We start from the raw sequence: 15,018 nt of genomic DNA, 5'->3' as shown, positions 1-15,018 counted from the left end.
TTTCCTTTTGTCTAGGAGCTCCGGATTCGAGGCGGGCGTGGCAGAAGACTGGATGCTGACTTGCAGACACGGTGAGCGTTACGCTGCTGGATGCAGAATAACACGAAGCATGAGCTGCTGTTCGGGCGTGGTTTAAATAGCCTGCAAAGTAGTCCCAGGTAAGAAGTTCCCCAGAACCACACCCGAGTAAAAAATAGTCCCTGTAATAAAATAGTCCCATTCAGGCCTCACGTTGGCTTGGACTCATTTGCAGCATGGTCTGCATAAGGTAAGTAAAGTCTATGTACCATCATATCAGCTCTATGGGGACCTCAGCATCATTACATACTATTCACATTCACTTACCCTTGTATGGCCAATTGCCACAGGTATATTTATATCTTATAGATGCAGATATTGTTGAATTGGCAAGTAGAAATCGTGGAAAGTTTCACAGTAGTTTCTGATGCAGGTGGCTGTGATTAACAGGAGATATGTACTCTGAGTTGAAGTGTACATCTGAAGTGTTGAACTGAGATGACAGGGTTAGGTGTAGAGTTTGTGGATGTGATTGTGGATGGATCTGTGACTGTTTGAAAGGAACCAATGAGGGAGTGTTCTGCAGGGTTCTCATATATTGATAACACACAAAATCAGGATGCGAGATCCTCACAAAAATCCACGGTTTTTAGATATATTTATTTCCATCTCAAAAACCAGTGTCTTCTATTTTTATACAAACTTTTGCTAAGCACGAAAGCGATACCGGACAGATTTTGAATAAAAACATAGGGAAGTGCAGTTGTGCACCCTCATCGGGATGTAGAAGATGAGTACCCTAGTAACATGCACATGTGAGTATACAACATTGGTGACATAAGTAACTCAGATCAGTGCTGCCCGTGGTTGTTTTTCAACCCGGGTGTGGTTTTCAAACAAAAACAGTGTACACAACACGAAATTCGAAACATACAACAAAGGGTATTTTCACAGTTGTGCCACAAGTGATCGACACAGTTGTGTTTCGGCCACAATCGCTGGGTTGAAGCTAGTAGTTGTGGTGGCCTTCATCAGGAGAGACTAGTTGAAGAGTCTGTCCGTTGGTAAGATCTATGGGAGGGAGGAGAACTATGAGGATCTCATAACGTACATAATGAATTAGGGGTTAATAAATAACAGCTCATTGGTGCTAGAGAAATACACCGTTGGTGTATAGGAGAACGCAGCTTACCGTCCGACTGGAGCAAGGCGGTAAAACTGTCAAGGGGCCTGGGTGTAATTCTAGGTCTGGTGTGGATCGGCCGGGCCGGGGAGACCGGATTTAAACGGTGCTGGGCTTATGATTAGCCATTGACCTAGAGAGAGGGAGACATAAAAGTATGTCCCAGTCAGAGCACTATGGTGACGAGAGGTGAGGCAAGACGTGTCAATAGTGCAGCGGTCTCGTGAAGGGGCCTGGCTTACCCGATTCACAATTGTTGAGTTCTTGCTGGGTTCACGGTCGCGGTGGAAATGGCTGCCTGTCGTGAATCAGCAGATATATCGGAGGGGGTTAGACACGCCCCCCGTGTACTGGGCCAATCCCAGTAAGGATGTGTTGAGTACTGGTGAAGGTGTTGTGAGCTCCCTATGATCGGCTACTAAGTGCTGTCACTCAACAGGAATCATCCCGTGTAATGGGTGTATGCATCCAGTGTGGAATGGAGTGAAGGAACTACTTCCACGTCCCCATTCTAGAAAGGCACAGGAAGTTCCTCAGGTTCGTGGTTCAAGGACGCCACTACCAATTCAGAACCCTACCGTTCTGATTAAAGTCGGCACCCAGGGTTTTCACCAAGTGTCTGGCACCAGTGGCGGCGCCGCTGCGCCTGCAGGGGATCCACGTCTACCCCTACCTGGACGACTGGCTAATCCGGGCAAGGTCAAGGGAACTCGCCGTCAATCATACGGCGAGGACCATCCGGTTGCTCACGGAGCTGGGGTTCTCCGTCAACTACCCCAAATCCCACCTGGTTCTGTCACAAGTAGCTGTGTTTTTGGGGGCGAAACTCGATACAGTGGAGCAATTGGCCTCCCCTTCAGAGGAGAGGACCAAAACCATCCCGGGCAAGGTACGGTGACTGTTAGCCACGGACGTGGCCAGGGTGAGGTCCATCAAGTCCCTTCTTGGGATGATGTCCTCATGCATCTACCTTGTACCCCTTTGAAGACTTCGGATGCGTCCGCTACAGGAGTTCCTCGATGCCCGCTGGGTTCAGGCAGAGGCTGCTTCGAGGACAGGATCCCCCTCGACAAGGAGTTCCGTCGGGCGATCCTATGGTGGGGCACCCGGCTCACCTCACGACGGGCACGGAGTTTCAAACCCCGGCATTTCAGGAGACGGGACTACGGACGCCTCTCTGGAGGGTTGGGGGGGCCCACACCGGAGATCTCCACGCAAGAGGCCTTTGGCTCCCGGAGGAGAGGTCTCTTCACAACATCTTGGAGCTTCGTGCAGTGTTCTGGGCGCTCAAGTCGTTCCTCCCGTCCCTCAAGGACAAGGTGGTGAGGATCTTCACTGACAACACCACCACGATGTTCTACATACGGAAGCAGGGAGGCACCAGATCCCCAGCCCTATCCAAGGAGGCCCAGGATCCGTCGCCCAGGGGATGTTTCTGGTTCCCTTCCACCTGGCAGGAATAAAAAACACCATTGCCGACTCACTCAGCAGGGAGCTGCGCTCGTGCCACGAGTGGGATCTGCGCCAGGATCAAGTGGATCGACTCTTCCAACGATGGGGCAAACCCCAGATCGACCTGTTCGCGACGGCGACAAACTCAAAGTGCCAGAGGTTCGCCAGCAGGTTCCCACAGCCGAGGAGCATGGGCGATGCTTTCTCGTTCCCTTGGGACGGCCTGTTTCTATACGCATTCCCTCTGTTGCCGTTGCTGCTCCGCCTCATCAGCCAGCTCAAGATGTCCAGGTGCAGGATGATCCTCGTCGCACCGGCGTGGCCGAGGCAGATCTGGTTCCCCGACCTTCTGGACTTGTCAACGTCCCCGCCAGTCAGGCTGCCGGCGGACGCGGATCTTCTCTCCAGAGAAGGAGGCGTCATTCTACACCACGACCCACAGTCGCTGAACTTGCAGGCCTGGCTCCTGCAGCGCTAGAGTTTGGAGGGTACGATATCCCAGCTGATTGCAGAGAGGTTCTTGCAAAGGCCAGGGCGTCCTCAACTCTCAAGTGTTACGGTCATAAATGTAAGAGGTTCTCTGTATGTTGCCGTGCACAGAAGATTAACCCTCTGCGGATTACGGCCCCTCAAGTGCTGCCGTACTTACTGTCGCTGGCCAAAGCTGGACTGGCTCACGCCTCCATAAAAATACATCTGGCTGCCATCTCCCGATATACCAGGACTACAGGACGGGCGTCCTTGTGGTCTCATCGCCTGGTAAAGGAATTTATGAAGGGACTATTCCGTTCATTCCCGCTGGTGAAAGCTCCTGCCCCGGCGTGGCAAGTTAATGTGGTGCTGACCAGGCTCATGGGAGCCCCATTCGAGCCTATGCACTCGGCGCCCTTGAAGTTCCTGTCATGGAAGACAGCGTTCCTCGTGGCCATCACCTCTGCACGACGAGTGGGAGAGATTCTTGCAAGCCTCCATACTTGACTTTTCATGACACAAGGGTAGTGCTTAGGACACACCCCTCCTTCATGCCCAAGGTGCCGTCGGACTTCCACCTCAACGAGCCCTTGGTGTTACCAGTTTTCTTCCCGTCGCCTTCGACGCCGGCCGAGAGGACTTTGCACTCGCTGGATGTAGCTAGAGCGCTGAAGTTCTACGTGGACCGCAAGAAGAGTTTTCGGAAGACGTCACAGCTATTCGTGAACTTTGGGGCTGTGAATCAAGGGAAGGCTCTCTCGAAGACTTCTATTTCCAGATGGCTCTCCAGCTGCATCATGCATTGTCGCTGGTTGGCAAACCGACCGCTGCCCGGCCGTCCGAAAGCCCATTCGACCAGAGCGATCGCTGCTACCACGGCATTCCTGTCTGGTGTACCCCTGCTGGACATCTGCAGGGCTGCTACGTGGAGGTCGACACACACCTTCACAAGATTCTACTGCGTCGATCGGGACTCCAGGGAGGAGTCCAGGGTCGGCCAAGCAGTGCTGCGCAACTTGTTCGCTTAAGGTGAGCCTGGTGAGGAGGTAAGAGATGCTTAATGTTGAGTTGTTGTAGTGCTTAATGTTGAGCCTGTTGCCACCTCCCGTGGTTGTGCATGTGTATACTGCTATGTATTCTTTTATTCATGAGCATGTGAATCCATGCCAGACCCCATGCTGGAGAAGGAACAAGTTACTTACCTGTAACTGTTGTTCTCCAGCATGGGTCTGGCATGGATTCACATGCGAACCCTCCCACCTACCCCTCTGCGACTCTTCACTTGATCATACTGCCACTTGGAGTGCTACCAAATCTGAGGATGGCTGCCGGAGGCGGGGCTTAGGGAGAGGGCAGTCATTGGCTGGGGGCAGTATGACACAGAGATCAGTGATTGGTTACTACTAAGAAAGACAGATCAGAAACGAAACTGATACTGATTTTTTCTTTACCGAGGATTCCCAGCCTGACGACGGGGAATATTCAATGAGCATGTGAATCCATGCCAGACCCATGCTGGAGAACAACAGTTACAGATAAGTAACTTGTTCCTTCCACCCCATCGTGCACAGCTTTTTACTCTACTTGTCTGGAGATGCCTCAGAAAAGACTAAGGGTTTTCCTGCTCTTTTCCGTGTTGTTGTTGTTACTACAAGAGAGTCAGGTTTGAGCTGTCCCCTGACATAGAGGGGTCTGAAGGAGCAGGGTGGAAGAGCTTCTCGATGTGGAGATTAACTGCCCGTGTCTGGTTAGGCATTCCCAGAGAGGGCCGTATCCTCTGCTGGAGAGACTGCAGGATGGGAATGAACTGTGTGACTGCTTTCTTATCCCATAAAATGTCGACAACAAAGTTTTTGTTATGTTGAGTTTCTTGCGTTTTTATCTGGAAGTGCTCAGCTGCCTTGATGAGCATGACATTATTTAGTGGCTGGTTATCTATAGGCGAATCTGCCACTGTTAAACATGTCCTGCTCTTCTTCATCATCACCAAATTAAGGATCTGCAGCCTCCTGAGTTATGTAGAGGTCCTCAGTGTCTGAACCCGGGTCATACAGGTCAATGACCGGAGGGTCCTGCTGGGACAGAATAGCCAGGGTATCCGGACGAGACCTTTTGGAGGGGGGCTCAGAAGCAGAGGCATCTACTGGGGCCTGAGAACTAGAGGCAGCTGTTGTGGGTGAGATGTTAAGAATGCTTTGGAAAGAATCTGGGTTTTTTTCAAAAAGGTTTGCTATAAGGTCATCCTCTTCATGACACTATGTCCCAACATGACCATTGGGCGGAACTTGGAATGGACATAGGGTCCAGTGCGTGAACCTGATCTTGGGGTGTGACTGGGACCTGAGGATGAGGCGGACTTGAATCCCCTTCTTTTGGATGCATGTCCCTTTCTCTGGATGGTGAATGGGACCTTTTCTTATGAGGGGTCTTTGAAAGGTGTTTCTTGGACTCCGTCGCCTTCATTAGGCCTTTCGGGCCATGTTTTTCGACCAGATGGGCTAGGCCCGACTGTTTTGAAATCTTCACCGATTTTGACGGGGCATGTGGAACTTTGGCCGTGGAGTGACCGGACGTCTTGTCAGCTGACGTGTGACATTCGGGAATGGTTTTAGGCACGACATCTGTGCTGTCTTTCGACAGCCGGGCCCTGTCATGGGGCGATTGGGACCTCGAGTGCCCAAAGGACCTCTCCCTAGTTGTTGTGTGTGGGCTCTTAGTACGTGTCGATTCACAGCCCTTGGCTGTGTGCTTAGTGGTAGTGTCTGTGTGAGCGCTGCTGCCGCAGGGGGGGTGGGTCATCCCCATAACAGGACCGCTGGTCTGTCTGTTGGGGTCGGGAGATATCGCTTGGGAAACCAAAGTATCCCCGTCTCCTTCGGAAAACACGGTGTTGCTACCGTCGCTGTAGGCCCCCCCCCAGTCCATGGTGGCCTCTGCCTGCATGGCATGGTGGGCCCAGTGCTTTGATAAACGGTCCTTCAACGTCTTGGGTTTACAGTTTACAGGCTCAACAGGTCCCTTCGATGTGATCCCGAGGGAGACAAAGGTTGCACACCAGGTGCTTGTCGACCCAAGGGAATTTTTTGTTGCACTTAGGGCAGAACTGGAAAGGGGTTCTATCCATAATGAAAAGAAACGGCAGCTAGGCTAGAATGAAGTATGAAAAGGGGTAAATCCATTCTCAAATGTCCTCCCCTCCCCCTCCCTCCCTACTGTGTGGGCCGAAGCGGCCCTCGAATGCCAGATGGATCAGTCGGTGGGAGTCTTCGCCGGTCATCTTCTTCACCGTTGTCGGATGTTATCGATAGTCGGTGATGGAAATATAAAGGATAGGAAGACGTCTCTTTTCGAATTTTGAAAACAACAACTGGAATACTCTGCAGCTTCCACTAGATGTCGGACTATGCACAGCATGTAATCTAAGCAGATTCCACAAGCCTCAGAAATATATATATATATATATATATATATATATATATATATATATATATATGGATATATAATTGGTTATTTATAACATGCTTAATACCCAGAGGTTTTTAAGCGCAGACCCGGGGATCGAATCTGCGTGGCTTCACGTCATCTTGCTTTCAAGGCCAGTGGGTTGTCCCTGAGCTATCCTCAAGAGACATCACTGAGGACATCATATTTGAAATGCATTTTGATGAAGTCCCTACAGGGGTTTGTGTTTACAATGTTGCTAACCAGATGTCAGGGGTGATTGGGAGACCTCTCATGAACTACTTAATGTATTAAAAAATGTACTCATCTTAACAAAACCTTATATTGGGAGTGTTAATACAGGAACCTAATAGTACATACAAATAGGCAATGGCTGCAGCATGCACCATAGAAGTACTGCATTTTTTATCTGGTAATATTGGACAGTAAAATAATAACTGCAACCAAATCAGAATTTTGACTAATGTTAATTATGGAATAAATCGCTAATAATTCAAGACTTACTACACCCTTGTGTTAGTACAAACAATACATATGAAGAGCCACAATGCATAGAAATCTGAGGCACATACAGGGAAACTCCAGTAAGGAGGAAAGAATCAACATCATCAAAAATGATAACATTAGAGATCATAATCATGTATACAAATCAATTGTTTGTTTGAGGCGTGCTCATTTCCTCATGTATGTGTAGCATGAACTGAGGCCAAACCCTAAGGAAAGTAGCTTAACAACATAGGACAAGGTAAACGACTAGATATATAGCACCTTTTGCATTTTAAAATTCTCACCGTCCGTGAACACAAACAACTGGTCTACATATGTCAGTGAACAAAAACAAGTGGCCCAGATATGTGAGGTCATCAATGACATTTGTGATGTGATCTTTGATGTCCTGGGTTTTAGTCTTAGCAGTGCGTGCTGATGGCGCGAGCTATGGTTGCCTAGCTTACCAGAACTGGAGAATTTCTGGGGGTTTTCGGTTTAATTGCAACCATAACGTCCCTTAAACAATATCTTTTCACTGAATTTCATAGGTCTTTACTAGTGCATCTTAACCATAACGTTTTTGTACTGAATATATATTATACAGACACGCACCTCCGCATCCACCAATTTGTTTTCCAGAGTTTTATCCTTATCTTAGAGAGTAAAAATAGTACCCTATTTAACTGTTCAATTTCAAAACTAGAAAACAATTTCTACATACTTAACAGAATGAAAAACAACTTATTCATACCAAACACCATGTTTTTCATTTTAATATTCAATCATCTTTTTTTTTAAATTACAACTACATTTTTTCTTGCAATCTTTCTCCTTCATCTACCAGCCAGGATTTTCCAAACTGGTTTAGGACCTATGTACCCAAAAAACAGGCACTTTTACTACTGTTTTTAGTTTCCGTTAACATGTTTGAAACGGGACTAACTACTCAAAAATCGTATATAATATAGGAGCAATTGGTGTTTCACCATCTGGATCAAGGGAAAATGTGGAGGATAGAGATCAGCATAAAACACATGAAATGTATGGTTTTGTAATCCTTTCATGGTATGAACCCTTAGTTAACTGACCGGTATAAGAGGTACATACCCCAGGCAGAACTATGGTACATCCTCAGATGAACTAGAGGAATCTGGGAGAAGCCACTGCTCTGAGGCTGTGAACATGGCATATCTGGATAATCTCTCGTGGGCAGAACTTTCTTAGGCCGGCAGGGACCTTGAGGTACATAACATGGTCCTATCTGCTTTTTAGGTAACTTTGCAGAGGTCGCTTGGCATTTACTGCCAATACAACAGAGCGAGAAGTAGCAGTGCACAGAGTAGAGGGCACAGCTACTTCTACACAAACAATGGTCACACTGGAAAAATCCAAGTTGGTGGACTAGCATTTGTGGAGCTACGACTGGACAGGTGGTGAAAAAGAATGGCACCAGGAAACACCACACGAGAAGAAAAAAAGTTTACAATAGGAAAAAAAGCAGTGATGAATAGCTACAGCAGCCGGGTTTTTAAGTTAAAAAAAAAACAAATAGCTGCACAAGGCTTGGATCCTGTACCTAGGGGACTAGTGTAAAGGAAAGACAATGGGACGTAAATGTACAACTGTCTATAATAACCGTTGTTTGCATTGTACATTTAACTGTTATTTTATCCTATATCTATTTTCCAATACACCCTGAAAGATGTTTTTGTTAGGATGCGTAGACACATTACGTTAGGGCAAAATGAAAAAAAGTAATTGAAAACTCTAGTGCCCACCAGCAGAATGGAGTTAATTTCTTTCAGTAAATATATATTTATTATTTGATAAAATATTTTTACAGTACAGTCAACAATTGAGATTTACAATACCAGAAAGATGGTCAGTTGTTCCAACGGAATTCCACAGCACACAATAGCAGTAGGTACAGTAAATAAAAATAACTCATGAAGGCCTCATTACAAAGGTTGACACAAAGTTAGAGGTGCCATTTGATAAAATGAAAGGATGAATGCTTCTTAATGGGACCTAAATCGGTGGCCTTATGGCTCTTCTGGATAGCCTCAGCTACTAAAATTACAAACCATGATTTGGTGGACGAACTTGACATATATTTAATGTGGCTATAAATGGCACTCCCAGAAGATACTACCCATGGACTCATTAAAATACTGCTGAGTACCCAATGCCAGAACTAACATTCCACACATTAAAAACATAACTCGGGGCAGCTTTTCAAAATAGCAACATGCTGCAATGTTGAAGGAAACTGCTGAAGACAAAATAAAATTCCTCTCACAGGATTGTTAAACCGCAACTTCTCGCCTAAACGAAAATACCCCTGCATGCCTTAAAACAAAACGACGAGCACATCATTTGGTTTATGTCCCTCAATGCCAATCAGGATTTCTTGACTATCCTTCCCTCCCTCCCTCCCTTCCCACTCAATCACAGAATGTCTCTTTTCATCATTACCCAAAATATGCATCTCCCATAATTTAGGATCCCACCCTGTATTGGATCTCAATTCCTCACGATGGGTTCTCGCAGGTCGCGATCAAGCAGGAAAAGCCAGAAATGCCCCAGATGTCAACACTACTCCCATTATTGAAGTGGCCATCCACTCTATACCTATATTGCAATGCCACCTCCCAAAGGATCCCCACCGCCGGCTTCAAATCTACTCTCAGCTCCACACCCACCTACATGCAGTATAATGGGTGCCATGGTAAGGAGAAGAGTTAAAATTCAGCTGCTCACTGAAACGGCAAGATCAAGATGTTCAATTCCCATTGGAGGTAATTTTGTGATGATAAGCAACACTGGAGCAGGTCACTGTGCAGAGTGAGGAAGTGACAAAATAGGAAACAAGAAATACAGCATTGCCAATGATTTCTCCGGCTTCTTATTGCCCCTCAAAAAGTTTTTTTTTTTCCTTAAAAAAAGTGATTTACTTTTTTACAATAAAGTGCACAGTCTATTGTGGCTGCCTATGTAAATCCATGTTCTTGTTTAGATGCTGTAACCTTAGCAGCCTTTTCAGCTTTATGTTTTTGAGATTGGCTTGTTGTCAAAATCTTTTCAGTTCTAGCAGATGATTTTGTTTTGGTCGAAGATTGTTGTAGTCGCACAACAGCGAGTGGTGTGCGTACAGTAGTTATTGTTCCGTTTCGAGTCTCATGAACTGTACCGTTACCAACGGTTTGCTTACTTGAATTACTTTTAAATGCAATATGTTTTTTAGACACTGTAGACATTTGAACCGTTGATGATTCAACACCCAAAACAGACACTTTAGTTTTACCAGGTTTACTAGATAAGGATAACATGCCTGATTGCGTACTGGACGGTGAGGCTTTCAGACTCTGCATTGGGCTTCGAACTGCTTGCACTGGAACGCCAATTGACTGGTAGCTATTCATAGATTTGTGCTCAGAGGCCGTTTCTGGGAAAGCTGAGGAAGAGCCTTTGGGATTAGTATTTTTATGTACAACGCGAGGCTTTATAACAGCATTTGTTGATGGTTTATGTTTCACAGAAGTGGGCTGGGTTGGCTTTTGTGTGGGGATACACTTGGATGGCACAGGTTTATGTTTCAAAGCCATAGTTGGTGTGGAAGACTGGGAAGAACATGCTTTTGAAGAGTCCGAAGGCACAGTATGCAACAAAGCAGGCGAAGAACTCTGCAAAGAGGGCTTGATGTTGCGAGTAAGTTTAGGAGTAAAAGGCGATGGAGCAAACTTTCTAGTTGGCTCTGAACGAGTATTATTCGGGGCTGACTGCACGAAAGGGCTCGTAGCTGCCTTAAAAGGTGATGGAGAGGTTTGAACAGGAGTTCCCAGTTTCTTTGCAATTTTCCTATGTGGTTCAAAATGTACGGGGGATCTTGTGGAGGGCAAGCCATCTAGTTTATGTTGAACTAATAAATCATTTGCTCGATTGGTTTTCACTGGAGTATATCTTGCATCTCTTCTTGATTTAACAGCAGGCGACTGATTGAGGGAGGAAGTCCCTTTCCGAGTGGACACTGGAGTAGAGGGCTTGGAAGATTCTTTTTCCGATCCATTAATAGCTGACAAAGGATTCATCACTGGGGTCTTTGGTGTATTCGTTGATGGAAGAAAGTTATTATAATTTGAACCTCCTTTCTGATACTGAAGAATTTTCTGCTCCAGAGTTGTAAATTGCAGTACTCGACAAGGGTCATATTTAAGCAGAAACCCTTGGAGGGTGTCCCAACCTCCACCTACACGAACCATCACATGTTTGCCATGTAACATCTGAAAGAGAGAAAAGTCTTATTTTTGGAGAAACACAGATCTACATTATCATCTAAAGACATTTCCATGTGCTCCATTTAAAAGGGTTCCAATTATTTGAGCTGTAGGAAAATCCAATTATCAAATGTCAATCACTTTGGTAATGCCTGAATGTGCCGTTTAAAGTACATGCGACATCCTGTATAAGCGGACAAACATAAATAACGAAAATAAAGCTTTCCCTAAATTAGGTGGATCCAGGCAAGTAATGGCAACAAAAGTGGCTCCAATTCACAAAGAATTGCTTTTGAGCTTTCAATGTTTCACCACCAACCACATTCAAAACCCATGTTCATTCACGAAAAAGTGTGCTTGCATCACATGCAATTGGCATATACGCACTTCGCAAGCGCAAATGGACCAGATTTCAAGAAACAGTTAACAAGGCTCACATTGGAAGAGAAAAAAATGTGAACAGTTCAGTGACAACAATTTTCTACATTTTTACCAGACGTGGTGCCAATCTTTGGGGAAAGTACCCTATTTCCAGTAAAAAAATGTATAGGAATTAAATTTCTTCCTGTGGATTTCCCCATCACTGCATGCGTGCGTGTGTACCCCTTCTTATCTTTTTAGTTGCAGTTAAACTTGCTTTCAATTTTGTGTATGGGGCAATTTACGTCAGGCATAATCAAGCATTTGGCACAATAGGGTGGACATGGATGTTCGCTTCTCTTAAACTATATGTCCTGGGTGACAATTATTAGATGGATCAAATTACTATATATACTGACCCAATAGCTAGGGTGCAAACAGGTGGAACAATCTCAGAGGTACAATGAGGGACAAGAAAAGGAGTATACACGCATTTTGTCGCCTGTATTTACATCGTGGGACTTTTCATCGCCGACCCTTTCATCGGCAAATTTTTAAAAATATTTTTTTTTAGGGGTGGTGTTTGTGCGGGTTGGGGTATGTTTATTTAAGTAAGGGGGGTTTTGGGGGGGCGCAGCCCCCCTCTAAAAAAATAAATAATAATTTTGGCGATGAAAGGGTGGCGATGAAAAGTCCCACGATGTAAAATCAGGTGGCGAAATCACGTAGAACCAAGAAAAGGATGCCCTCGTTCCCCAATATTCTTTACCATTTGTATTTTATTTATTGAATTTTATATAGCGTATTTAGCCAAAGCGCTCTACATAGAACAAGCAATATATTACATAGCAAAGTGAGTTCTTCTCATGAATCGTGTAGCAGAGAACAATGTACAGAACAATTTACCATGAAACAAACAGGATTATAAACTTGAGCAGTGCTGGCCAGTGATCAAAGTCAGCCGTTAACTGTCAGGCAGGTGACTGGAGTAGGTGGGTTTCTAAGGAAGTGTGGAAGGAGGAGTAAGAGGTGATGGAGCGGAGAGGGAGAAGGTTCCAGTGAAGTGGAGCAAGAAGTTGGAAGGAACGGAAACGGGATTGTGCACAAGGGGTGGGCTGAACAGTAAGTCGGAAGTGATCAGCAAAGCAGAGAGGGCGAGAGGGAGAATAGAAGGAGAGGAGAGATGCGAGGTGGGGGGTGGGGGGAGTCCGTAGAGAGATTTGAAGACAAGACAGAGGAAGTTGAACTTGAGTTGAGAGTGAAAGGAGAGACAGCCCAGTGAGGTACGGGATGAAGAGATAAGAGTCCTGGTGGTAAAGAAGACAGAGAATGGATGGCCAGAAGGTGTCCAGTCATTTGGTCGACTGAAAACTGGTCGAATGACATTTGGTCGACGTAATTTAGTCGAAAACCAAATGGTCGATTATTTTTTATTTATATATTTATTTTTCGGGTTTTCTTTTTGTAAAAAAAGGGGTTTTTAGAGAAAAAAAGGGGGTTGGGGGGACCCCCCCCCCCCAAAAAAAGGGTTAAAATAATAAAAAAAAAAATTCGACCATTTGGTTTTCGACCAAATTGGTTCGACCATTTGTCTGGTCGACCAATTCTTTTCGACCAAATGTCTGGTAACCATGGCAGATGGATTTAAGAGGGGCTAGATGTGAGGAAGGGAGGGCAAAGAGGAGCACGGAGCACTAGAAAAGATGAGAGAAGATTAAAGATGATATTGGAAGTTTGGTGGCGTGGAAAGTAAGGAAGGGACATATTTTGCGTATGTTGTACAGGTGAAAGCGACAGGCCCTGGAGGTAAGCGATGTGGTGAGTGAAGTAGAGGTTAGTGTCAAGGTGGAGACCAAGATTGTGGGCAGAGGGGGAGATGGGAGCGAGGAAAGAGAATGGAAGGAGGAGGGAGGACATTAGCGGGAAAGAATAGAACTTCAGTTTTCTCAGTGTTCAGGGTAAGAAAGTGGGAAGTCATCCAGGATTTGATGGCAGTGAGGCAGGGTGAGAGTTTGTGATGGATATCAGGGGTGAAAGATGAAAAAGAGAAAAAGCTGAGTATCGTCAGCATAGAAGTGGTGAGATACACCAAAGGGAGAGATGATAGGAGCAAGAAGGGAGGTGTACAGGGAGAAGAGAAAAGGGCCAAGTACGGAGCCTTGGGGAACGCCATAGTCGAGAGAGAAGGAGGAGGCGGTGCAGCCACCCCAAGAAAGAGTAAAGGTGCGGTTGGATAGATAGGAGGTGAACCAAATCAAGGACAGAGCCATTGAAGCCAAAGGAGGAGAGGGAGTCAAGAAGTAAATATTGATCTACTGTGTCAAAGGCGGTTGATAGGTCGAGAATAGGGACAGAAGAGTGTTTGGAGTAGCGGGCTGTAAGGAGGGAGTTAAGGACGGAGGTGAGAGCAGTTTCAGTGGAGTGGCGGGGGCGGAACCCTGATTGAGTAGGAGGGAGGAGAGAGAGGTTAAAGACGTATGCTGAGAGTTGGGAGTAGACAAGGCGTTCAAGGAGTTTGGATAGGAAGGGTAAGAGGGAGATGGGGCGAAAGTTTAAAACCAGGAGAGGGTTTGCTGAGGGCTTTTTCAGGATGGGAATGATGGTTGCATGTTTGAAGGCAGATGGAAAGGTAGAGGTAGCAAGACAGATGTTGAAAAAGGAGGTACGGTAAGGTACTAGGAGCGGGTAGACTTTGGGAATGAGAGAGGTGGGAAAGGGATCGCCAGGGGCAGCGGTAGGGTGAGTTTTGGACAGGCGAAGGGAGACTTCAGAGTCAGAGACAGCAGTGAAGTTAGAAACTGTGGTGGAGGGGGGTGAGAGATGGAGGGGGGAGAATAAGAGGGGGATTGTAGAATGTCTTGACAGAGTGTGTACCTTAGAGGAGAAGTTGTAAGCGAGATCACTAGCTGAGAGAGGTGAGGCAATAGAAGGGTCAGGAGAGGGGGTGAGAGAGAAGGCGAGTCAAGGTCTGAAAGATACGACGGGGGTGATTAGATTGAGTGTGGAGGAGGTCTGAAAGGTAAGTTTGTTTGGCAGATTTAATGCAGTTGTCATAGAGTGTGTGGTAGGAGAAATAAGTAGCCTGGTTAGCTGGAAAGCAGTGGTAGCACCAGCGTCTTGCAAGGCGGTGGAGGCGCATTGAGGAGGGATGTGGAGAGCGCCAGGGTGGGGGGGGTTTGCAGGTGGGGCGGAAGGAGGTGAGAGGGTAGAGTTGGTCAAGACTGGTGGTGAGGAATGAGGAGAGAGCGGATGTGGCCTCATTCGCAGAGAGAGTGGAAAAATTAGTGAGAGGGAGTTGGTGCAGGTGTT

The 15,018-nt window shown here is 46.3% G+C and overlaps 1 protein-coding gene across 7 annotated transcripts in view; it reads right to left on the bottom strand.

Annotated features, from left to right (window-relative positions):
• Positions 1–8,861: 8,861 nt before the first annotated feature.
• GAS2L3 (growth arrest specific 2 like 3) overlaps positions 8,862–15,018 on the bottom strand; it is a 412,693-nt gene continuing 406,536 nt past the window's right edge. For all 7 annotated transcript variants that reach the window (XM_069629358.1, XM_069629355.1, XM_069629354.1 and 4 more), the window contains one exon: positions 8,862–11,355. In XM_069629358.1, coding sequence (XP_069485459.1) covers positions 10,066–11,355 — 1,290 coding nt within the window. In that variant the 3' untranslated portion in view covers positions 8,862–10,065. The remainder of the gene's footprint in view (positions 11,356–15,018) is intronic.

The sequence above is a fragment of the Ambystoma mexicanum genome, chromosome 12 (genome assembly GCF_040938575.1).
Source record: "Ambystoma mexicanum isolate Mex_15411 chromosome 12, UKY_AmexF1_1, whole genome shotgun sequence".
Lineage (NCBI taxonomy): Eukaryota > Metazoa > Chordata > Amphibia > Caudata > Ambystomatidae > Ambystoma > Ambystoma mexicanum.
The sequence above is the reverse complement of the archived record's forward strand: the minus strand, read 5'-3'. Positions and strand labels throughout refer to the sequence as shown.